This window comes from Ovis aries, chromosome 13, assembly GCF_016772045.2.
Source record: "Ovis aries strain OAR_USU_Benz2616 breed Rambouillet chromosome 13, ARS-UI_Ramb_v3.0, whole genome shotgun sequence".
Lineage (NCBI taxonomy): Eukaryota > Metazoa > Chordata > Mammalia > Artiodactyla > Bovidae > Ovis > Ovis aries.
Window position 1 is genome coordinate 31452842 of NC_056066.1, and position 25356 is coordinate 31478197.

At 39.9% G+C, this 25356-nt stretch overlaps 1 protein-coding gene across 1 annotated transcript; it reads right to left on the minus strand.

Moving 5' to 3' along the window:
- Positions 1–2729: 2729 nt before the first annotated feature.
- Positions 2730–22940, minus strand: HACD1 (3-hydroxyacyl-CoA dehydratase 1). Its single transcript, NM_001009443.1, is given in 7 exon segments — positions 2730–2901; positions 5384–5562; positions 10345–10466; positions 11977–12065; positions 12146–12164; positions 12345–12462; positions 22642–22940. Coding segments are annotated over 7 exon segments (867 nt in total). The 5' UTR covers positions 22899–22940; the 3' UTR covers positions 2730–2818.
- Between the last annotated feature and the right edge of the window lie 2416 nt (positions 22941–25356).

Consider the following 25356-nt stretch of genomic DNA (forward strand, 5'->3'; position numbering starts at 1 on the left):
AGCACAAATATTCTTGGGGGCAGAGAGGAGGGGAAGGGATTATTGCATAATCTTATATCACTTCTGTGATATATCACCAGAAACCATGAGATAGTGGCATAATAATGAGATGCTTAATAATCTGAAGATGTAATGTTTCTGAGATCCTACAGATGTCAAAGAACCAAAGCCTTTAATATTTATTTTGGCATTTTTAACTAAGTTATAACTATTAGGGAAGTTGCTCTATTAATATCAAACTGAGGTATTTCCCTGGCAGTCCAATGGTTAAGAATCTGTGTGGAATCTGTGCTTCCCACTACAGGGGACACAGGTTCAATTCCTGGTTGGGAAATTAAGATCCCACATGCCACATGGTATAGCCAAAGAACAACAACAAAAATAACAAATTGAGAACCATGAAAAGTTGAAAAAAAAAAGACTGGAAAAATTTTAAAATGCATATTATACCTATTATTGTGTGATATATTAAACTATAGAGCTATGAAAAATTTAAAACTAGAATTACAAGGAATGTGAAATCCCACTGGAAGTTGTTGGCATCAAAATTTCTTGGTACATGGTTTGTCAAATCCAAAATCTTCAGGACTGAATTCAAAATCTATTTGATTCAAGCCTGATGTGCATACTCAAAGGATTGTTATAGTGGCTTTGGGAGATTTTCCAAAAAAGATTCTATCACAGGAGACAAGCGCAAAGGACTTTCAAATATTTCTCCTTATTGCAATCAAATTACCATTTAAACACTTTATTTTCTACACAAAAGATGGCTGAGAATTAGCTGAAATAAAAGATCCCGAAGATAAACTAAATCTAAAGTTTAGGCATACTTTGAGCATATTAACAGTCTCTGAATAGTCTGATGTATTGCATTTTTATTAAAGTTGATCACAATTTCTACTTCAAGATATTCCATCACTTAAGGGGAAAAAAAAGAGTATTAAATCTGCTCGTTAGGCGTACAAGGTGAATTAATGCAAATTTTAGGAAGAAGACTGAAAATACTTTTCATAAGACAGGCATCTAACAGGATAAACATGTGAACTTCTTATACTATGTTACCAAAGGGGAAAAGTCCCTGAAAATTTCTTCCATATAAAAATTCAAGATAAAAACAATCAAAGTCAAATAAATACAGAATGAACATTGCATTTTTGAAAATTAGTAACCTAATATTACAGAGAAAATATTAAAATGTAATAAAAGAAATAGCACCTTTTAAAAATCAAGTTATCTAAGATGTAAGTTTGCAAAACTATTCTGAACTACAAATTTCCACATGAAATCATTTGAAGAGGAAGTGATAATGCAAAACAAGCAATTCTGAAAAGTGAAAAGTTACATGTCAACTATAAATGGAAACAATACAGAACAATTAAAGCCAAAATTATACCTACACATCTATAACAAGCAAAAAATCCTGTTTTTTTTAAGTCACATATTTAAAATTCTCTTTAAAACAGGTCAGGAAAGCAATATACTTTAATATTAGAGGGGAAATTTTTAAAGGATATACTTAAGAATTAAAGCATGATTAGATTATCTTCAGTGTATCTTTCTATTAAACATGTGGACAGAAGCTTTATTATGAGACTTTTTACTGGTCAACAAAATTCAGAATAAAATAAGTCTATTTTAGATCATATCCTAAAATTTCTGTTATCTAAGTACCACAAAGGTGTATCACAAGATGAATTTTATTAGATGATCCCACAGTATAGAGCAGCCTTTTTCAGCCAGAGTTCCCAATGTAACCATCAGACTCAATATTATCATTTTTCTTTTTACAAGTGAAACCAGGTATACACTTATATTCTTTCTAATCTGTTAAAATCCTTACAGTTGGAAAGGTTGACCTTGAGTAGTCAATTCAAATGAAAATAAATGTGCTTTAGCAGTAATTTCAGGAGAAGGCAATGGCATCCCACTCCAGTACTCTTGCCTGGAAAATCCCATGGGCGGAGGAGCCTGGTAGGCGGCAGTCCATGGGGTCGCTAAAAGTTGGACACGACTGAGCGACTTCACTTTCAGTTTTCACTTTCATGCATTGGAGAAGGAAATGGCAACCCACTCCAGTGTTCTTGCCTGGAGAATCCCAGGGACGGGAAAGCCTGGTGGGCTGCCGTCTGTGGGGTCACACAGAGTCGGACACGACTGAAGCGACTTAGCAGCAGCAGTAATTTCAATGGCCTAAACATATTTCTAAAGACTATTTTCCAACTGTGACATCTTCTTGAGTATTTTTGACTTTTATATGGCTACTTTATCTAAATCAAAAGATTTATCCTAGCAAATTATGTCCACGTCTCCAAAAGCTGTTATTAATCAAAAATGCTACCTGATATACTTCAGAGAAATAGACCCTGGGTTCAAGAAATGCCAATACATTATTAACAAGTTATCATAATTCTGTATTTAGTTTCACTTATATAAATATCACACAAATATCACTGGCAGGCATTATAACGTTAAATCATTAAACTAATTTTTAAATATTGATTTTAAAAGCTTTGAACCTATGTAGCAAAAATTACTTAGTGAAACTTAAAAACTATTGAAGCTTTTGCCCCACCCCCACTCCAGGTAATATACCCAATTATTTTTTTTGATGATCATCACCTACCCAGGAGTTTACACTTGTAGCAAATGGAGCTGGCACAATCTGAAGACAAATATTGGCAAATACCACGTGCCCCAAGTTATAGTTTAAGAAATAATACAACCCGCAATATTTATCAAGTTGTTTATTCTTGTTATTAAAACTTGGACTCAAGTAATCCTGGTTATTCTGGAAAAAGCACCTTGTTGTGGGGATCATTTAATCATCCTTTTCGACAATCACCTCTCCATGAAGCACCTTTCTTCTCTGACGTAACATATGAAAGTAGAGTTGTGGAAACACTTAATGGAGAAAAGAGAACAAGAAGGTAAGCTTTTGCTGGAAATGTTTTATAGTTGCAGCCTCTCAAACATGGTGATCTTTGAGAGCAAGCCCGTCATGCACCATGGCTACCACCCTAATCATTACAGGGCTCAGATGCCCTGAGCTCAGATGTAAGGGCTCAGACGTAAGGGTACAAATGGAGGCTCCTGTACCATATGCCTAAATGTTTTAATACCATAAACTGTCAATTTTTTTTAGCAAACTTAAATATTTTCTTAAATATATCTTTGTAATGACATGGAAGGCCATGTTTGAATTGAGAACTCTATAACACTGGATGGACCTAGAGACTGTCATACAGGGTAAAGTAATTCAGAAAGAGAAAACAAATATCATGTATTAACGCATATATGTGCAATCTAGAAAAACGCTACAGATGAACCTATTTGCAAAGTAGAAACTGAGACACAAACATAGAGAACAAACATATGGACACCAAGGCGGGGGGTGGTGTGAGATGAATCGGAAGACTAGGATTGCCATGTATACCCTGCTATGTATAAAATAGGTAATTAATGAGAACCAACTGTATAGCACAAGGAACTCTACTCAAGGCTCTGTGGTGACAAAGAGGGGATATATGCATCTGTATAGCTGATTCACCTTGCTGTACAGCAGAAACACAACATTGTAAAGCAACTAAACTCCGATTAAGAAAAAAGGTTTCAAAAAAAAAAGAAAAAAGGTTTCTATAACTTTTAGGAATACTGTGCCAGAACAGTGCGGCACAAAGAACCTGGCCCCTTCTCTGTGTTCTATCAGCTGCCCTATGTCATGAGGGGTTTCAGGAACATCTGTGTGGATGTCCAACCCCACGCAACCCAGCTGCATCCATCCACCTCCCAAATAGCTTCCCCTTGTCTCAAGGACGTGCACACAGGTGACACAGTTAACCCTCAGGAGAACAGATGCGGGAAGAGAGCAAGGCAGTTCCTGGATGCATGCCCAGTGCCATCTGGGTAGCAAATTCCATGGTTCTAGCTTTCTAGGATGTGAACTGAAGGAAAGGGGTCCTGTGTGGAAGAGTGATCAGTGTGGGCCCAGAGCAAAAACCCCTACTGGTTGGGCATAAGGGTGGTCTGTTATTTACAAACACACAAATGCACATACATGTATTAGGTCAGTTAAACAAACGGTTATCCACCCTGTCGAATTTGGAGAATTATTCTGAGTCAGTTTGAACCAGTACTTTGAATTATAGGGTAAATGCTAGTGGATGAGCAAATTAACATTAGCTATAAATAATACAAATATAAAAATACATCTGAAAATGATACAGAATAACCAAAATGAATGAATCTAATGACAAAACAAGCTCTGAATATTTTGCTCAGGGAACTGTGGATAAGTACTTACAGAATTTAGCTCAAATGGAGCCAAAATGCATGAAAGATTTTACTTTTTATTTAAGTAGGTACTATCCACCTTTATAAATGTAACCATCATATTATATCTAAGAGTCTAAATATATTCAGGCAATGTAGACTTAAAGCTAACTGACCAAGTTTTGCAAATACGTCTGTAACATCCTGATTAAATCAGACTTGTTTTGAGTGCTAAGATAAGTGCTCAAAATATACTTTTATACTTGTAACTGGCAAAGTATTTAAAAGAGTCAGACATTACTTACAGACTAAACAAGAACATCAAAACTAATACTAATCAGGTGAAAAACATCCCCTGCTGACTGACTGATCCTCCAGCAGGAGGTGGGGTCTCAGGTAACTGACAGCCTGATAAACTGAGAAGCTGCTACTGACAAAGGCCAGTCTTCACAGGACACCTGAAAATGCGCTCTTACAAGTTACTGGTTTCATGGTTTCAAACCATGATCTCTTGGACCCTGGGTTTTCACAGACATGCCTTGGTGACTGTGAAGAAAAAGGGAACTCAAGACCTGAACCTGTAAGTATCAGGGGACAAGTGTGGTTCTGCTCCATGTGTGCTGCTATTCACTAGATGCTGGGAAAATCAGGGGAAGAAACAAGTATTATAGGCTTAGCATCCCTGAGCCCCCCTGAACTCGTTCTGGTAGAGAAAAAGAAAAGAGTCAGACTGAGAAGAGAGAGGATCGGGGAATAAAAACATATGACAAGTCTGTTCTCTGTGTCTGCCATCTCTCTCTATTCCTGCCCCACAAATAGGTTCATTGGTACCACTGATTCTACATATATGCATTAATATACAATATTTGGTTTTCTCTTTCTGACTTAGTCTGCTCTGTATCACAAGCTCTATGTCCAGATAAATCTCTTCTCTTTTTGGATTTCCTTCCCCTTTAGGTCACCACAGAGCACAGCAGAGTTCCTTGTGCATAGAGTAGATTCTGGTTAGTTATCTATTTCATACATCATGGTATATATATGTCAATCTTCTGACATCCTTCGAAGCACTTGCACAGTGTAGCCTACATCAGAGTGCTAACAGATACATACTCACATGGTATATATGAGGCCATGGTTATAAGAAGAAAATAATAGTAGTCAAAAGAGACATTGTATTTATTGGGAAGTCTTATGGAGAACATTCCTGTTTTCTTCACATATGGTAAGGCAGCGTATATTGTAAGAAGTTCACCAGCAACTCCAACAGGATATAAGATGATAAAAAAATTATATCTAGAGAAAGAATAATCAGAATTATTTTTCTAGAATAATTACTGGGTTTTATCATTCTTTTGCTACTACTTTATTTAAGTTTAAAAATTCTCCTTCCTATATACTTATATTAACCTCACATACAAGGTTAATCTTTTCTACTTTAATCATTTACTTAGTAATTTAATTATTATCACTTTTTTTTCTTCTAGCAGTTCCCATTTTAAACAGCAAGATCTTAATAAAGTAAGAAGTCAACTTACTTTACAGGACTTAACTATAAATTTTAAAGTCAATGATTGATTTTTAAGTATGATAAATAATGCAAGTATTTATTACAGTCTATTGTAAAGTAAATATAAGCATTGTAAGATATTATAAAAGTAACTGCTTGGGCCACCTGGAATCATACTGATTTTTTTCCCTGCAGCTAGTCATTTGTTGATCCAATGCTATGTTTTTAAAAGGTCAGTTATGATTCTAATTTTAGATCTAAATTTTGAAACTGCCAAAATAGTTGTTTGGAGGCATTCGGAAAACCCTTTGTGGTTATTAATGAAAAGAAACTCCTATTTTAGAAAACTGATAAAAACCATCTGAAGCATCATCAATAACTGCTAACCGACATATTGTCTAAAATTGTTTTTATGATAAAACAAGGAAGATAGGTCATTTCCTGAATCTGCATATTAAAGGAATAGTTAGATTACTTAAAATGGAGCTGAGAAAGTTCTAGTCAAAATCCAAATCACAGTTTGTTCATTTGGATTGCAGGTCATCCTCTCACACACACTGGGCCTGCAAGTGCCTGGCATCACTTCCGCCTATAGTTAAGAGGTACCCTGTGAAGTCTCCACTGGTGGACCAACAGGGCACCCTCAAGCACCCCAGGTAATAACATTTCTCCATTTAAAAACAATCAGTTTTCTCCAAGTCAGTTGCTCTATAATAGTTACCACAGAAGTTAAGGTCAAAATTTTGGTGGAAAAAGAAAGCAAGCAAATTGATCTGGATTTTAATCATTTTGTTGGGATTAAGACATATTTGTAAAGAGAAGTCAAGTGTGTGAATACAGAAGGAGCTTGGAGACAACTTAAAAGTCGCCTTACTTCCATGTGTCAAGGATATGTATGCAAAGACAAGAGATGACAGAGAAAGGCAGAATTATTTGCCAAAATAGATGAACGGGTAAAGAAAGAAGAATGATTCTTCAACAGTCCCTGCATGCCCCTTCCTTGCCTTGTGCACAGTACAGTTCTCATCAGCCTTGTGTTGTTCTGTGTATATCACTTAAATCAATCTTTTCCTATCTCAATTTAAAAGCACATAACTGAACATTTTATATTCCTTTCTCAAGTAAGACATTCAAACTTAAGTATTTTTTTTAACTTTATGTGGCTCTCAGATGACTTTTTTTGGGTAGGACTATTCTTTAATTGAAAAAAAAATCACTCAAAATAAAGTATGTTAAAGTCATAAAAACAGTAATTATTTTCAATGAAATGGGGAGAAATTACATAATTTATTTGACTTTATTTGCACTTTAAAAGGCTGTATGTCACCAATTCTCTAAGTTTTGCAGCAGCATGAGAGATTTAACTAATATTCCAAAAAAGATATAATGCTTCCTTACAGATTCCCAATTGTCATCAAAAAATTTTTTAAGGGAATGCATTTTTGAAAATAAAAAGAAATCAGTATGAAAACATAACAATATACATTTATCTATTCAGTGAGCTTTTCTAAGAACATTTTTGACAAATAAAGAGAATCAAATCATATCCAAATATCCAAATCATCATAGTAAGGCAATGCTTTATAAATAAGAAGCCATTTTTAAAGTGAAGTTTTATTTAAGAATGGCTTCAGCATTTGAACATTGAATGCTACTTTAGGTTAGTTTAATAAGGTGAGCAAATACCTATAGGAGTTTGGGATCTTTATGAGTTTTTACATGAAACGTTAATTATTCATGATTATGATGAACTGACATGATATATTATGTTAAAATATGCATTTCAAAGTTGAAAGATTTTACAGAAACTTGTTTACCATTAAGGCAACTGACAAAGGATTTCTGACAGCAAATTTAAGCATGCAATGGTAGAATTTTGAACTTTTCCAGAAATTCAAGACATGCAAATGCATTCTAAAAGGCAGACAAAATATTAAAGACCATGTTATGGGGAGGGAGGTGGGAGGGGGTTCATGTTTGGGAATGCATGTAAGAATTAAAGATTTTAAAATTTAAAAATAAAAAACTAAAAATGAAAAAAAAAAAAAAGACCATTACCTTCCACAAATTTTATAAATATAGCAAATAAAAAGAGACTATATCTTGAATTAGTATTTTCAAAGGTGCTGGAGGGTCTGAAAGACTTGAGGTCATGCAAAATGACAATGAGTCACATACTGGGATTAGCATCCAGCCACATTCCAAACTGCTAATCTTGTGAAAGCCCCAATTGCTAGAGTGATTAAATTTTCTGGTACAGGAAAAATAAAACCAACCAAATGCTTATAAATGGTAGTGTAACCTTCAGCAGATAAAATGTTTAAGCTCATATTATAATTTTAAAGCCTTATTTTATATACAAGGGCTTCCCTGGTAGCTCAGCTGGTAAAGAATCCACCTGCAATGCAGGAGACCCTGGTTCAATTCCTGGGTTGGGAAGATCCCCTGGATACAGTTACCTACTCCAGTATTCTGGCCTGGAGAATTCCATGGACTGTAGAGTCCATAGGGTCACAGAGTCAGACATGACTGAGCAACTTTCATTCACTCACTCACTTTATATACAAAACGGTAAGCCACAAAAAAAAGAGCTAGAGAATATAAAAAAGTTTGAAAGGATATATATTGATAGTATAATTAACAGTGATTATCTTTTATAAGGGGAATATAGACAAATTTAAGTTTTTATTCTTAAGATAGTTAGGTTTTTAGTATATGGTAATCAAAAACCCTAACCAGAAGTAATCTAAATTCTGGCAATAGAGAACTGAGTCATTCATCCTATGGAATAGGACGCAGCATTGAGACAGAGAGCAAGCTCTAAATGGATCTGTGCCAATTTAAAAAAGAAAACAAGAGCTCCAACATATAAACAAAAATCAAGTATCATGTCATTCATTTATTTTTCAAAAACTCACATCTGTGTGTTCCCATTGTTAATAAGAAAAAGTCTGGATGGTAAACTCCCAACTTTCTCCAGGGAGAGGGCAGGGCGATCAGGTAGGAATACTAACAGAACTTTCAATGTTTATTATATAGACTAAAAACTGTGTTTTTTATAATGAAAACATACTACTTTTATAGCTAAATTTTAAAAATTTTAAGACTGAAGATACCATCAAACTCTTTTGTCCTACTTATGTGGGATTTCTATCCATCTATGTATCTATTAAGGGCTTTCCTGGTGGCTCAGAGGTAAAGATGCTCTGCCTGCAATGCAGGAAACCGGGGTTCGATCCCTGGGTCAGGAAGATCCTCTAGAGAAGGGAATGCTACCCATTCCAGTATTTTTGCCTGGAGAATTCCATGGACGGAGGAGCCTGGAGGACTACAATTCATGGGGTCACAAAGAGTGAGACACAACTAAGCAACTAACATACTTCATCTATCTACTAATATCTATCTATTATCTATCTACCTACCTACCTACTGGGTTGGCCGAAAACCCAAATGAACTTTTTGGCCAATCCAATACATAGCCATATATGGGACAAACATCTCTTACCCTAACAGCCTCCCTACATTTCTCCCTACGGGTGTTTCTCAGACCTATTAGTCGTTTTATTTTTTTCTCTTGCATCAGAAGATAGAGATTTTGTTTTCCTCACACCTGGGTATTTTATTATTATTACTGTTATTTCTGATTATAAGTATGTAGAGAATGAAATGAACAAATCTATGCTGGTTTGTGATTTGTTCTCCAAAGAGCAGTCTTATTTTTATAATAACTTTGTAAAATATCAGCTGCTCAAGAATGCAAACTTTAAAAAGGACAGAATATATTTTACTTTAAAAACTGTTGCTTTGGGAGAGCTATGTTTAGAACCTTTGAAATATAAATGTTGTCCTCCTTCCAAATAATACAATTCCAAATAAGGATGATGTTTAAAAACTGTCTGTCTCTGCTACTTAATACACACACAAAGCTGACATTGTATATACAAGATACTAAAAGTGTGGATATGACAGGTTGAATATTAAGTTAATGACTGATTGATGTAAGGATCACTTTTAGCAATTACAAGAACATTATGTATTTAATTCAGTGAAAATCTATCATGTTAAAAAAATTTCTAGGCGCTGAAAGTTTCCAATAATTTCTTTAATATCCATTTTGTTTCTAAAGCTCGCCTGTTTAATAGTTTTAGTGTTTTAGTTTATTTTCCTAACTTTGTTTTGTAGAATAAAGAGTTTGTGAGCTGTCAAAAAGAAAATTTTAGTCAATCAGACAAAATGCCATATTTTGGGTCAAGAGTTGATTTAATATAATTCCACAGATGTGTATCTTGCTTTCAAGGAAAAATGAATAACCAGTTTGGAATTTATTTAAGGATACTAACATAATTTGTCTGGCACTGCTTTCACTCAAGATATATGTTAATATGACTGTTCCCTAGTCATTTAAATTAAGCATTTAGAATGCAAGTTATAAACGGCTAATATCCAAAACGACAGCCTGCTAGCAACACACGGCTAAGACATACATTTTAATTTTCTGTGTTAGCTCAGCACACAAAATACGCATGCGCAGCACCATGAGCAAATAAACTGCAAGACATCATCGCCACCTGGCCCATTTAATGAAGTATGGCAAGTGGTCGAGGAGACTGAATGTGTAGAAGGAGTAGCGAGTGATCTCTGTCACCGTCCATGCGACCAGAAAAAGCACCACACTCTCCTCATTCTGGATCTGCGGAATTACAGAGAAAGTTACAGGTTCATTGAACTTCTTTCTCCATGAATATTTTTTTTCATTATTTACTATGTGCCTTTTGTTATAATGGAGAGTTAGGGTTAGAAAGATGCAATACAGACAACTCAATGCAGTCACCACTACCTAGGTCTTTACCAACATCATATTTAAATATGCCGTTAACAGAGGAATGGTTGAATTTCTACTGGGTCCTCTCTGTCCCCTTTTGTTACAGCCAATAACTCAACCATCCCAGGACAATATCAGCCTCTCAGAACCTGTACGCACTGTCCAGAACAGCATCTCTTTTTATTTGATTGATCTCTTTTATTTATTGGTTGGACTCCTGCTCTTAAATGACAAGGCAATCTGAATGAGGGCCTGATTTTATACGTGTACATGTGTGTCTACTGCCATCTGTATGGCAGGCACTGGTTAGGGACCAGGTGGACTGAGTCAGCTGAGTGAAAGATTCTAGTCGAGAGGGTTGAAGTGTAGAGCAGTAAAGGGCAGAAGGTCAGCCATCTGTCCCCATGCAGACTGGAGACCATGAGCCCAGCAGGCCATGGAAGGGAGGTTATGTGTCACCACAAGCAGACAGGACAAGCCAGGCATCTGAGGGAAAGGAGAGGAGGCCAGAGAGCAGTCCTCAAGTAGACAGGAGGCTCCAGAGGCTGTCAAAAAGGTCAGGAGGGCCCATGTGGGAAATGCTTCTGTCATGGGTTTAAGAGGACCAATGGCTTGAAATGCTAAACATGGTGTCTGTTTGTCTAAAAGGCTTTAAGCCATAATTAGACTCGAGTCTCTCTCCTGTCATGCTTCAATAAGTAGCAAGCTTATTTTTCTCTAAGTTCCTTAACTCTTCTTACTTTTAATTGAGTCTTTTCCAAGTATTCAGAGCTACAGAGCTAGATTAACTGTGTGCGTCTCTAGCTACAATGCTCGACGCTAAATGAGGAAAAAGGAACTGTTTATACTGACAACTTCAATTACATAATCAAACACAATACACACAACTTCAACAGAAAAGAAAATTCTCATTTCACTACGTGACAGAATAGGAACATTCTACTTCATTTTATTTTACTTATTTAAAAAAATTTTTATTTTATACTGGAGTATAGCCAATTAACAGCGCTGTGGTTGTTTCAGGTGCACAGTAGAGCGACTCAGTCATACATATAAATGTATTCATTCTCTCCCAAACTCCCCTTCCCCTCCAGGCTGCCACATAACATTGAGCAGAGAAACACTGATTTTAAAAACTGCAAAACTCCACAGGAGAGTATATTATGGCCATAAAAATGCCAGTCTGGGGGTTTGCTGGTGTTTCAAAGCCATTCTATGAAAGTGCTAAGTCAATGTACAATCCCACTTACATCCAAACCCAACCCTTCTTTGGCCAAGGGTTCTGCTTCCTGAAATATAGTCAGGTTAATATTTTGGGTTCCTGTTAATAAGAAAGCTTTCCTGCTGGCTCAAGTAGATGGAGTGTCATGTCACTTACTGGTTTTATACTGTGAGTAACGAGCCACACCATGAAGATTCTTGAACTCACTTGGACCCCAGCCACAAGCACAGAAGTAGGTACAATTCCTTAAAAAGAAAAACAAGTCAACCACTGCCCCAAATGCAATCTCTGCCAAACATAAAAATCAAATTGAAAAAAAACTCACCAATTAAACAGTGGACTATCTGTAAGCAAACAAACAAACAAACAAAAATCACATGTCAATAGCATAAAATAAATCCCTGTCACCTGGTTTTAAATGAATCTATGGGGAGTAAGTAATAAGCATAATAAGACTGATTCTGCTCCAACAGACATATTTTCAAATAAATATGATATAAAAACAAGCATTGTTGAAAACTTACCTCAAGCAAGGCAAATGTCTGGAAAAATTTAAGTGTCTTCTGAATACTTTTATATAAACCTTTGTGTGTTCCTTTTTCCATGTAAAAACGTACCATGGCAATAGCTAGTACCAACCACCTAGAGAAAAGAAAAGCATTTTATAAAGCTCTATCAGAATGAAGTCTCCTGAATCCTGAAAAGATATGTCATAACTTATACAGTACTAGCATGTACGTGTTAATATGCTCAGTTCATTATTCTATTTTCAAAAACCCACAGGAAGAAATGACAAACATCATTTTTACATTGACTCCTCAAGGAAATAAACAGGAGTGGGTAGCCCTTCCCATCTCCAGGGGATCTTCCCAACCGGGGCATCAAACCTAGGTCTCCCACATTGCAGGCAGATTCTTTTACCAGCTGAGCCACAAGGGAAGCCCAAGAATACTGCAGTGGGTAGGTTATCTCCCAAACCAGGGATCAAACCTAGGCCTCCTGTATTGTAGGCAGATTCTTCACCAGCTCAGCCACAAGGGAAGCCCAAGAATACTGCAGTGGGTAGGCTATCCTTTCTCCAGTGGATCTTCCTGAATCGAACTGGGGTCTCCTGCATTGCAGGTGGATTCTTTACCAACTGAGCTATCAGGGAAGTCCGTATTCAAGATCAGCTACACACAAATGTCAAACAATGTGCACTGTATTTTTGGTTTCAGCAGATAAACTGACAGACTGAAGAAGTAGGTTTCTCTACCAAAAATGAAGTCATTATAAAGTCCCTTTCATAACTATATAAAGATTTGATGTAAAGAGCTATATGTGTATAAATATGTATTTTATACAAATATATAGTTATAAGTAAAAGTCATTAATAAGAACCATTAATGTTTTTTATAATTTCCATTAAATAAAAACAATGGTGGTGCTGCAGAAGGAACACACATAGAAGGTCAGATGTAAACTTGCTTTTATAACCTTTATAAACATTTTTATTTATTCACTTATTTATTTTTCATTTCTGGCTGTGCTGGGTCTTTATTGTCGTATGCAGGTTTTCTCTGGTTGTGATCAGGGGCTACTCTCTAGCTGTCATGCACAGGCTTCTCATTGCACTGGCTTCTCTTGTTGTGGAGCACGGGCTCTAGAGCACAGGTTCAATAGTTGTGGTACACAGACTTGGTTGTTCCACGGCATGTGGGATCTTCCCAGATCAGGGATTGAACCCATGTCTCCTGCACTGGCAGGCGGACTCTACCACTGAGCCACCAGGGGAAGCCCCAAGCCTGATTCTAAAACTAGTGGTTACCAAGTGGGAAAGGGAAGGGGAGAGGGATTAAGACAAGAATAGGGGGTTAAAAGACACAAACTACTATGTATTAAATAAACAAGGAACAAGGATATATCATATGGCACAGGGAAATACAGCCACTGTTTTATAATAACTTCAAATGGAGCATATTCTATAAAAATACTGAGTCACTATGCTGCACACCTGAAACTAATATTGTAAATCAACTACACTTTTTTTTAAAAAAGAGTTCATTTTCAAAAAAGAAAAAATGCACATCCCCAACCCTTTCAACTTGGTGGTGGTTTAGCCACTAAATTGGGTCTGGCTCTTGTGACCCCATGGACTGTAGCCCACTCAGCTCCTTTGTCCACTTATACACTAAATGTAGTTGTGGTGAATTAACGTTACTTATAAACACAAATCAAACCTGTGGACACCAGCTTTCTTACCAGTCAGATACTCAGTCTCCAAGAGTCCCTGATAAGAGGTCATTTGAAGTTTAAAAAAGTTGCATCACCTGTAACTTTTAAACATCTTTAATAACACACTCATGGAAACGAATAGCTGCCCCCAGGCTTTCAGAAACAGTGGTCTCCAAAGTGACTAGTTAAATGGATTTATGAATTAAAAAATTATTACACAGTTTTAACTTTTTAATTAAAAAGTACTCATAAAATAGACAAATGGCTTAAAGGTGCCTATGAAGAAATGACTGATTGAGTGGGATGAAAAGCAGATTCAACAGAACAGTGAGAAAATAGTAGAACAGTAGTACTTCAACCCTGGGAATGCTCCCTCCTCAGCACAGAATGAGTAAAGATCAACCACTTTCTAGTGAGAATGACATGAAATCAGGCAAATGTCTGAAACTATCACAAAGACCTTTGAAATGCAGAAGTACTGAAGTAATAGCAAGTACACTTTTAGAGTGCTTTCAATGTTCTAGACACTGTCCTATATATATATAGTTAACATATTAATATTTCATCCTCACAATAACCCTATGAGGTAGCAACTACTATTACCCTATTTCACTGCTGTGGAAATAGGAGAAAGGGCCATAGGCCAGTCAGCTGGGACCTAAACCCACCACGCATCTCACAGCCTATGCTCGTCAACTACTCCGCTGTACTGGTCGGGCCCTAAGTATACACTGTACCTGGTGTGTTGTGCTGAGTCACTCAGTCATGTCCAACTCTTCGCAACCCCATGGATTGTAGCCCACCAGGCTCCTCTGTCCATGGGATTCTCCAGGCAAGAATACTGGAGTGGGTTGCCATGCCCTCCTCCAGGGGATCTCCCAACCCAGGGATCAAACCCAGGTCTCCCACATTGCAGGTGGATTCTTTACCATCTGAGCCACCAGGGAAGCCCAAGAAGACTGGAGTGGGTAGCCTATCCTTTCTCCAGGGGATCTTCCCGACCCAGGGGATCTTCCCGACCCAGGGATCAAGTGGGGGTCTCCTATACTGCAGGGGGATTCTTTACCAGTTAAGCTACCAGCCTGGGGACACTAGCTAATCATAAAAACACATGTATTTAAATTGCACTAATTTTTAGTTATACAGAGTGTTACACTCAGATATTTCAGCTGATAGTAGTATGCTATCAGGAAAGTTTGAAGGCCATTGTTCAATACAAGATAATCACCATGCAGAGACATCTAAGGACTTATCCTAAGGCTTAGAGTAAGTTCATGGTGGAGGTCTCTTAAAGCCCATTGCTGTTCTCTTTTTACTACACCATGGCTTCCTGGATTCAGCTCATGGTTTCACCCCACATTGGACCCAACACTCAGTCCTGTGCTGGTTTCATCTGAGTGTGCTCATCTGAAGGATGTTTTAGGTACCTCCCAGTTGTAAAATGTTATGATTTTCAATATTCTCAATTCCAAGGCCTTATATGACTTCTAGTAAGAAAACAAGCTTCATAAGTTGTTTTAATTCAGAGCTTCCCTGGCGGCTCAGGGTAAATAACCCGCCTGGCCCGACTGAAGTGACTTAGCAGCAGCAGCCAATGTAGGACACGGGTTTGATCCCTGGACCAGGAAGATACCACACGCGCAAAACAAAAATTATTACACTACCAAAGAATTCATCAGAAAATTCATCAAGATGATAAGTTTTCTATATTTTTAAAAACAGGATATAAAAATCCAAGCATCCTTAACAGTAACACATTTTACTGTTGTCCCATAGGTGGCAGTATTGTACCAACTATTAATAGTATAGTATTAGAATACCACCACTAACCTGTTGGAAATAAAAGAAATGAACACTCTAGGGTTATAAAGGACCATGGAACCATCTATGCTAACCTCTCACCTGTTTTTCAATAAATACAGCCAGAAGCTCATCTGAACTAATCCATTCTCACCTCCTAAGCCCTCCATCACAAAGGGTGAGGATCAAAATTTCTCTTACAGGCCCTGCATTTAAGTAACCCTGGACTGCTACCCCCATCAGTTGAGTCATTATAATTTTAAAGATTTCCAGAAGCAACTAGAGCTTCTACAATTCGGAATTCTTTTCTGGAAAGTTTTCTTAAAAAATATTTCAGAGCTATCAATTACACAAATATGAACCCAGACACTTTCAGTCCTTAACAAAACACTCTCTTTGGAAAATATAAACGTGTTCCACATGTAGAAGGTTTCTTACTTGCTTGATTCATTTATTTATTCATTCAGCTTCAGTATCAACATTTATTGCTACACCAGGTACTGTGCTAGGTCCTGGGGAATTAGAGATAAGACGTAGTTCCAGTAAGTGGAGACAACACAACACTGCAGCAAGGAGAGAGATGTATCATTTCCTAAACACCTTACGGCACTCACTCAACTCCTTCTTCTTACGCGCTATGGCTGTGATGACCCTAAAAAATCTTACTGAAGGTGGAGCTCTCTCTTCCAGATGTCTTCTGGTGCCTCTTTTCCTCCTACTATCTCTTGGAGACCACCTGCTTTTTTAAGAACTTGGTTATCTACATCTATATCTCCTATTTTTTAAAATTTCAACACTACTTAAAAAAATTTTTTATGAACAACTTCAAACATATACAAAGGTGTAGAGCATGAATGAAAGGTGTAGAGCTGAAACTCCAATACTTCAGCCACCTGATGCGAAGAACTGACTCAATGGAAAAGACCCTGATGCTGGGAAAGACTGAAGGCAGGAGGAGAAGGGGACGACAGAGGATGAGATGGTTGAAGAGCATCACTGACGCGATGGACATGAGTTTGAGCAGGCTCTGGGAGTTGGTGATGGACAGGGAAGCCTGGTGTGCTGCAGTCCGTGGGGTCACCAAGAGCTGGACACAACTGAGCAACTGAACTGAACTGACAGCATGAATGGTACTATGAACCCTGTTTGCCACTGCCCTGCTTCAACCAGTATCATCTTTTAAATTCTTTAAATTCATTTTATTTTTTGACCACAAGGTATGTGGGATCTTAGTTCCTTGATCAGGGATTGAACCTGTGCCCCCTGCAGTGGAAGCACAGAGTCTTAACGACTGGACCACAGGAAGACCCAACCAGTATCATCTTACAAATAATTTTGTTTCGTCCAGACTTCTATTCACTTCTCTCCCCACAAGCCTTCCTCTCTGACTATTCTGAATTAAATCTCATACATCCTATGATTGATAAATGCTTAATGATGTATTTCTCAAAGGTTTATTTTCCATAAACAGAACCAAAACACCACTATCCCATGTGAAGATCTGAATGAGAACTTCTTCAGTCACAAAACAGAGTTAAGATACAACTGTCTCAGAATTTTTAAAAATCATAATTGGGGGAATTCTCTGGTGGTCCAGCGGTTAGGACCCAGTGCTGCCAATGCAGGGGGCATGGGAGTGACCCGGATTGGTGAACCAAGATCTCATATACAATACAGCCAAAAAAAAAAAAAATCATGACTGAAATAAGATTCATTCACTGTAATTAGTTGCTATGTCTTTTATGACTATGTCGATCTATACATTTTGCCTCCTTCCATCTATCCTTTCATCTCTCCTCCCTTCTCTTTCTCGAAAACTTTATCTGTTGAAGACACTGAGTGGTTTGAATGGATAAAATGCACTATTTACAATAGCCAGGACATGGAGCAATCTTAAATGTTCTTTGGGGAGGGAGGTGGGAAGGGGGTTCAGGATGGGGAGCACATGTACACCTGTGGTGGATTCATGTCAATGTATGGCAAAACCACTACAACACTGTAAAGTAATTAGCCTCTAATTAAAATAAATAAATTTATATAAATAAATGTTCTTTGACAGATGGCTGGATAAACAAAATGTGGAACATATATACAATGGAATATTACTCAGCCATAATGAAGGAATGAAATCGGGTCATTTGTAGCAATGTGGATGGACCTAGAGTCTGTCATACAGAGTGAAGTAAGTCAGAAAGAGAAAAACAAACATTATATATCAATGCATATATGTGGAATCTAGAAAAATGGTACAGATGAACCTATCTGCAGGGCAGAAACAGAGACACAGACCTAAGAGTGTGGACCTGGGGGCACAAAGGGTGGGGGATGAACTGGAAGAGAAGGATTGACAAATGTACGCTACATTGTATAAAATAGCTAGCCAGTGGGAAGCTGCAGTATAACACAGGGAGCCCAGCAGTATAAGCCCGGCTCTGTGATTACCTAGAGGGGTGGTGTGCAGGGGGGTGGGGTGGTGGGGGGTGAGAGGAAAGTTCAAGAGGGAGGGGATATATGTATACATATAGCTGATTTATTTTGTTGTACAACACTATAAAGCAACTATACTCCAATTAAAAAAAACAAACAAACAAAAGCTGGCACAGATCCACACATGGATTCATCCTCCCCAGGAATAAAATATATGTCTATTACTTAACATGTTGAGAAACATACATGCCTGAACCTTGGGTCTGGTGCTCTGCTAACATACACTGTGTACACAGTGAGAATATCTCAGTTTCTGCACAAAGTGCACTTTTCAATTCACCACTAGGAATAGCAATTATCATTTCTAAACACCCACTATGTGTCAGGCATCTCTGTCGACCACTTCAAATCCACTTAATTCCTTGTAATAATCTAACAAAGTAGTTGTGTTGTTCCTTTGACAGATGAGAAAACCCAGGGTCAGAGAGGTTATGGAACTTATCTGAGGTTACCCGGCTAAAAAGGGGTGAAAACACAACCTTCAATTATCACCGTCCCGTACTGCTTACAGGTTAGAATCCAAACATGTTAGGGAAGCATGTCAGGCCTGCGCGAAGGGGCAGGTTACCGGTCCATCTTTCTATCCCAGCCTATGCTTCAGACCCACTTGTTTTCACCCCAACAGCATGTCAAGTGGTGTCACATCTCTGTACACTAACTCCTGCTGCTTCCTCAGCCCTGCCAAGTAAATAACACCTTTCTCTGATTCTCCCTACCTACAGGCATGACACCTCTGCAGAACACTTACTTCATCCCATCTTTCACTGCAATCTATAAATGTCCCTGGTAACGCTTCTCCAAGCGCAGGGCCTAAAATATTTAGCTTTTGTCTCTCACTTGACCTAAGACAATGCATAAATACACGCAGGCTTCAAAAGTGTGTGCGGCAAAACAAAAAAGGAGAGAGAGAAAATACTCCTAGCCAAGCATCTATTATGAACAAGTACCATAAAAATCCTAATTACATTATTACTTAACTAAATCAATTCTATCCTGTAGTTCTACTCTGGGAATTCATCCTAAACAAGTAATTCAAGAGAAACAAATTAAAGGATAATATCATTAGAGGCATGATTTGGACTATCACTGTAACAACTCTATTCACTTTTATATAACCATGAAAGAGTGTAATTTTGAAAACTACATGGAAATATTTGGTGAAATAGTGCATGAAAACTGAATATCCAACAGAGTAGATATTGTAACTACAATACTCTATAATATCAGTACATTCATTTACCCAACAAATACTGGGTTGGCCAAAAGGTTCCTTTGGGTTTTTCTGCAAGATGTTATGGAGAAACCCAAACGAACTTTTTGGCCAAACCAATATTTCTTGAGAGTTTCACGGCGCTAACATGGTATAGGGCCTGAGAAGCAGACCAATAAGCAACAAGATGATTTAGTAAAATTCATCATACAGTTATATGGTAACAAGCATGATGGAGAAAAATAAAGCAGGCAAAGGGGATAAGGAGTGATTTGTAAGCAGCTGCTACTTAAATGAAGACAGCCAGGGAAGGCCTGCCTGAGTATGGTAATTTGAGTAAAAATCTGAACAAAGTTACTCTCATGAGACATTACAAGGAAAAATGAAAAGTCATGCTGAGCTTATAGAATTAGGCAATTTCTTTTTTACACTTTTGTAAAAATTTCACTTCTCAGATATTGTTTGATTTCAAAACTATTACCAAAAAAATCAATAAACCTTCCAAAGTTCTTCTAAAAGTGAAAAAACCAAGCAAATAAACAAAAAGAACCTCTGCATTAGCAGACGTAAGCTATTATATATAGACTAAACAAGGTCCTACTGTATAGCACAGAGAACTATATTCAATATCCTATGATAAATCATAATGAAAAAGAATATATAAAAACAGAATGTCCATATGTGTATAACTAAGTCACTATGCTACAGAGCATATATACAGCAGAGATTGGCACCACACTGTAAACTAAACTTCAATTTTTAAAAAAATCAGTTGCTAGGATCCTAAATCTTAAATGTTCTCCATTCCAAAATAAATGTGGCAACTATGTGAGGTGACAGATGTGCTAACTAATCTTATGATGAAAATCACTTTATAATATACACATATACCAAGTAATACATCAAGCAATCATATTGTACACCTTAAACTCCCAGTGTTAGGTGTCAGTTACAACTCAAAAAAGCTGGAGAAAAAAAAGCGGGCAAAAAAAGAAAAGAACCTCCAAACCACTCAATGTACACGTGTGTCCCACTTTGAATACCACAGCTTTGCCAACCTCATCTGCACAATGTCTGCACTATGTCCCTTCAATTAAATCAGGAAGCTTCACTGCATCTCATGCCTATTTTCAGAACTCATCTCACTTGAAATAGCCACCTTCTACATATGCAAATCCTATTCTTTCTTCAAATCTCAACGCCTCTAGAAAGCTTCCAAAGAGTTAGTTACATGGATTATTCCATTTCTGCTCCCCTTGCCTTTGAACAACTGAGAGACAAGTTTCTGGGGAAGCAGTGATTTTGCCGAGCCAGGGAGGAAGGTCAGGAATGAAGTTTGAGAACACAACGGAGAGAACATTTAACTCTGTTCCAGGTGGGGTAAGACACCCAGAAAACTTCAAAGAGGTGACTTGGTTAAAAGTCATAGTAGGAACACAGGGAATATTATCCACAGGATGAACAGCCTGAGCAAAGACGGAGAGAGCCGCGAAAATAAAATTGCAGGGTGCTTTGAGGGCAAAGTTGAGTGAGTGGAGATACCAAAAGCAATAAAACTGGGAAGAGTAATCAGGCGGCTATTGCCTTGAATGACAGCCTAAATCCCTTCCATTACAGTGGAGGTAATGCAGAGTCACTGAAGGCTTTAAACTGGAGGGATGCATTGATCTTCATTTTTTTAAAAGGTAACTCGGCCTTCAAAAGGGAAAGTGGCCTGGAAAGGAAAGGGACCGCAGACAAGTTAATAAACGGCAGGCTTCCCCAGTGTTTATTAACTGGATGAGACTAGCACAGAAGAGACAATTTTTTTCAGGCTGTAGCACACAGTGGGTACCCAGCTGTTCTCCAGTAGCTTGTGAATCAGTTAGTTTTCTTTTTCAAGATTAGAAAACTTAAGAGTGGAAAGCAGAAGTAGCAGGGCTCTGGAGTCAAACTGTCTGGGCTTAAGTCTAGGTCTGACGCTTACTGGTTGTGTGAACTTGAGCAAGTTACTTAATCGATCTGTGCCTCAGGTTCCCATTCTATCAAATGTAACATCATGCACCCCTCACAGTCGTAGAGGACCAATGATGACACATTACACCTAGATGGACGGACACAGTGCCTGCCCCACAGTGAGTCCTCGTTAGGCATTAAGCACAAAAGTACTCAGCACTGTCTCAAATCATTTCTTAAATCTCGGTCAATCACATTTTTCTGTAAGCTCTAGAGAAAGTTTTCGATAATAAGCTCCCCCCCCCCACCATTTCCAGAAGTTAGTAATACTTCGTGGGATAACGGGAAACAGCTTTTTTTTTTTTTTAAGGCAATGCCATTTAGAAATGGAAGAGCATTTCCCAGCAGGTTTTTAAAAGTCACTGCGGCAGCTCTTTGCAGAGCTATAATAGTCATTGTGTAACTTTAACTTGTAAATCGCACTCAAAGCCAGAAATAAAAGTACAGAGTATCAGTCACGGAGCCACAGATCCTGGACACCAGTCCCACGCTCCGATCCCGCAGGGTATCTGGAAAATCGTCCCAGGTAAGAAGCTCTCGGGCGCACTATTACTTTAAAAAAAAATCGCAGAGACAGAAACAGTTAGCAAACTCTGCCCAGTGATCCGGAGCACGAGGTTGTGCAGTCCAGGGGCCGGCGACCGGGAAAGAGGGTCGGGGCCACTCTCCGGACAGCTCCAGGCTCGGGGGCGGCGGGACTCCGCGCTTCTTCACCAGCAGCGGCAGCAGTGGCGCCCGCGGGGGCCGCCTCCCCCGCGGGTCGGCCCCGCATTCCTGCCCAGGTCTATACTTAACCTCCGGCCCGCGCCCCGCGGCCGCAGCGCGCGCCGTGCACCGTATTAGGCAATGCCGGGCAAGCACGGCCCGGCCCCCCCGCCCCGCTCCATTCAAGCCCCGAGGCGCAGCGCCCCTCCCCCCACGACCGCAGCCCGCGCCCCCTTCCTGCGCCGCGAGCACCCCGGCGCCGCGACCACCCCGCTACCCGCGCGCACGCGCACCCGGCCCCTCGCCGCCCCTCCCGGGAGCCGGGCACGCTCCGCCAGCGAGCAGAGCGCGCAAAGTCGGGGGCGCGGGGGCGCGGCGGCGCGGGGAGGGCCCCCTCTGGGCGCGCGTACCCCGCGGTCATGGCGATGTTGTAGAAGGTGAGCCAGATAGTGGCCAACAAGCCCAGGCGCCTCCGCTTGCCCACCGCCTCCCTCTCCTCGCTCGCCTCCGAGGCGCCGCCGTTGGTGCCGTCCTCCTCGCTGGACGCCATGGCGGCCGCGCAGCCGGGGGAAGTGGACGAGAGGGGAAGGGGAGCGGGAGGGGGCCCGGCCGAGCGCGCCGCTGAAGCGCCGCCGCCCGCTGCCGCCGCCTCCGTCAGGCGCCCCATGTGCCGCGCGCAGGGGGCTCGGCGCCGCCAGACCAGCCGCCCGCAGTGGGAGGAGCGGGCGCCCCCGGCCGCCGCCCCGCCCCCGGCCCTCGGGAGCGCGCGCCGCGCGAGGGCCTGGCCGCCCGGCCTGGGCGCGGGGGCGCGGGGGTCCTGGGAGCCCCTGGTCACGATCTCTTGCCCCCATACCGGGGAAACCTCACTGACTGGGGAACCTCCACTTAGAAACGCCGGGGAAGTCTTGCTAGTGCACGGGAGCCTTGCTAGTGCACCGAGTCTAAACGCACCTGGACTTGGAGTAGCCCTGCCCCGCCCAAGACTTTTGTAAGATAAATTTCTGGCTGTGGAGAGGGGCCTAGGTATCTTCCCGCCAAAGACTCATTCTTAAGAGATTCTGGGGAAGGAGCACCCACTTCACCCTGTTTCGCTTTTCACGGCCAGTGGAGCAAGTATTCGGGGGCGGGAGGTGCAGTCGGATCGCCCCACCTGCGTGGATTCCACTGGAGCCAGTGGAGGCACTGATTGCAGTGTACGCGGAACACAGAAAGTCAGGGGGAAACAGGACGTGACAAGACATCAAAGGAGAAAAGTTTGAACAGACAGAGGCAGTCTATAGCTGTAAAGCTAACAAGAACCCTTCCCGCAGGAAACATAGTATCCCAGTTATCCACTCTTATCTCCCTCAAAAAAAAAAAACCAAAAAACCCTTCCTCCAGATACACATGCTCCTGATAGCTCTTCCTCTTTCCTCCTAAAGCACACAGTTAAGATGACAAGCTCTGGAGTCAGATTACTGAAATTCAACCCCCAAATTCGTGGCTCCACCAGTCTTAGTAGCTGTGTGAACTTGGGAAACTAAAATCTCTTCATACCTCAATTTCCTCAATGAGAATAAATTTAAAACCTACCTCGTGGGGTCGTTGTGAGATTTAAGTGAAATAGTTCATGTACACCACTCACAGGCCTGACAGTTTGAGTCACCCCAAATCAGTGTTATCAGTGTTGGGACAATTCCCGGTTCGGTTCATCCAATGAAAGAAATGCTGCACGGGCCAAGGAAACCGATCTGCTTGTTAGGTCATTCTTGGCTACCCTGCTGGCCCAGTGGTGAAGAATCTGCCTGCAATGCAGTAAGTAGACGCAGGAGGCCTGGGTTCAATTCCTGGGTGGGAAAATCCCCTGGAAAAGGAAATGGCAACTGACTCCAGAATTCTCCCCAGGAACATCCTATGGACAGAGGAGCCTGGTGGGCTATAGTCCACCAGGGTTGCAAGAGTCCAGCAGAACTGACTGAGCATGCTCTCCAGCTACCTGGAACCTGAGCCAGACCTCAGGGAGGGGAGGAGCATCTGAAGACCAGAGAGACCAAAGTTGGATCTGTTCCACACTGGGCTCTGATCTGGGTGGGCCATCCAGGTGGCACTTCCAGCCTGATACAGGGAACTTAGACATAATTGAGCAAGACTTGCAGTAGGGGAGGAAACGTCTGAGGTGTGCCTGGGGAAGAAATATTGGCTAAAAATTGTCGAAGTTTGATGAAAACTATGAACTAGTGTTTTTAAAGGTATTTACATTGGAAAAGAATAAATAAAACTATTTACAAGTGACAACATTGTATTAGAAAAAGCTAAGGAATGCACACCCCAAAAAGCTACTGGAACTAGTTGTAGGATACAAGGTCAATGTTACAAAAATCAGTAAATAGAAATTTAGAGTAAAACTATATAATACTTAGCATCCAAAACCGTGAAATATAGAGTGATAAATTCAACGAAACACATGCAAGACCTGTACCCTGAACATGATAAATCACAATCAAGAGAAAGTCCTAATAAACAAGTATTACAGCTTCATGAATTGGAACTCAAATTGTTAAACTGTCAGTTCTTTGCAAATTGCAGCAGAATATTTTTTTAATTTGACAAGATAACTCTAAAATTTATACAGAAATGTGTAAAAAAGCAAAGTTGGAACATGCACATACCTGTTTTCAAAACTTAGTATAAAACTACAGTTTCCAGGACAGTGTGATAGGCACAAGGTTAGATATATAGATCAATGAATAAAGTCCAGCCCCTTACATATAGTCAACTGGTTTTTAACAAAGATACAAAGCTAATTCTTTTTAACAAACAGTGCTGAAACAACTAGGTACCACATTAAAAAAAAAAAAAAAAAAAGGAAATGCTTGACCCTTACCTTACACCTTGCTGTGGCTGCTGCTAAGTCGCTTCAGTTGTGTCCGACTCTGTGCGACCCTATAGATGGCAGCCCACCAGGCACCCCCGTCCCTGGGATTCTCTAGGCAAGAACACTGAGTGGGTTGCCATTTCCTTCTCCAATGCATGAAAGTGAAAAAGTCAAAGTGAAGTCGCTCAGTCGTGTCCGACTCTTCGCGACCCCGTGGACTGCAGCCCACCAGGCTCCTCCGTCCATGGGATTTTCCAGGCAAGAGTGCTGG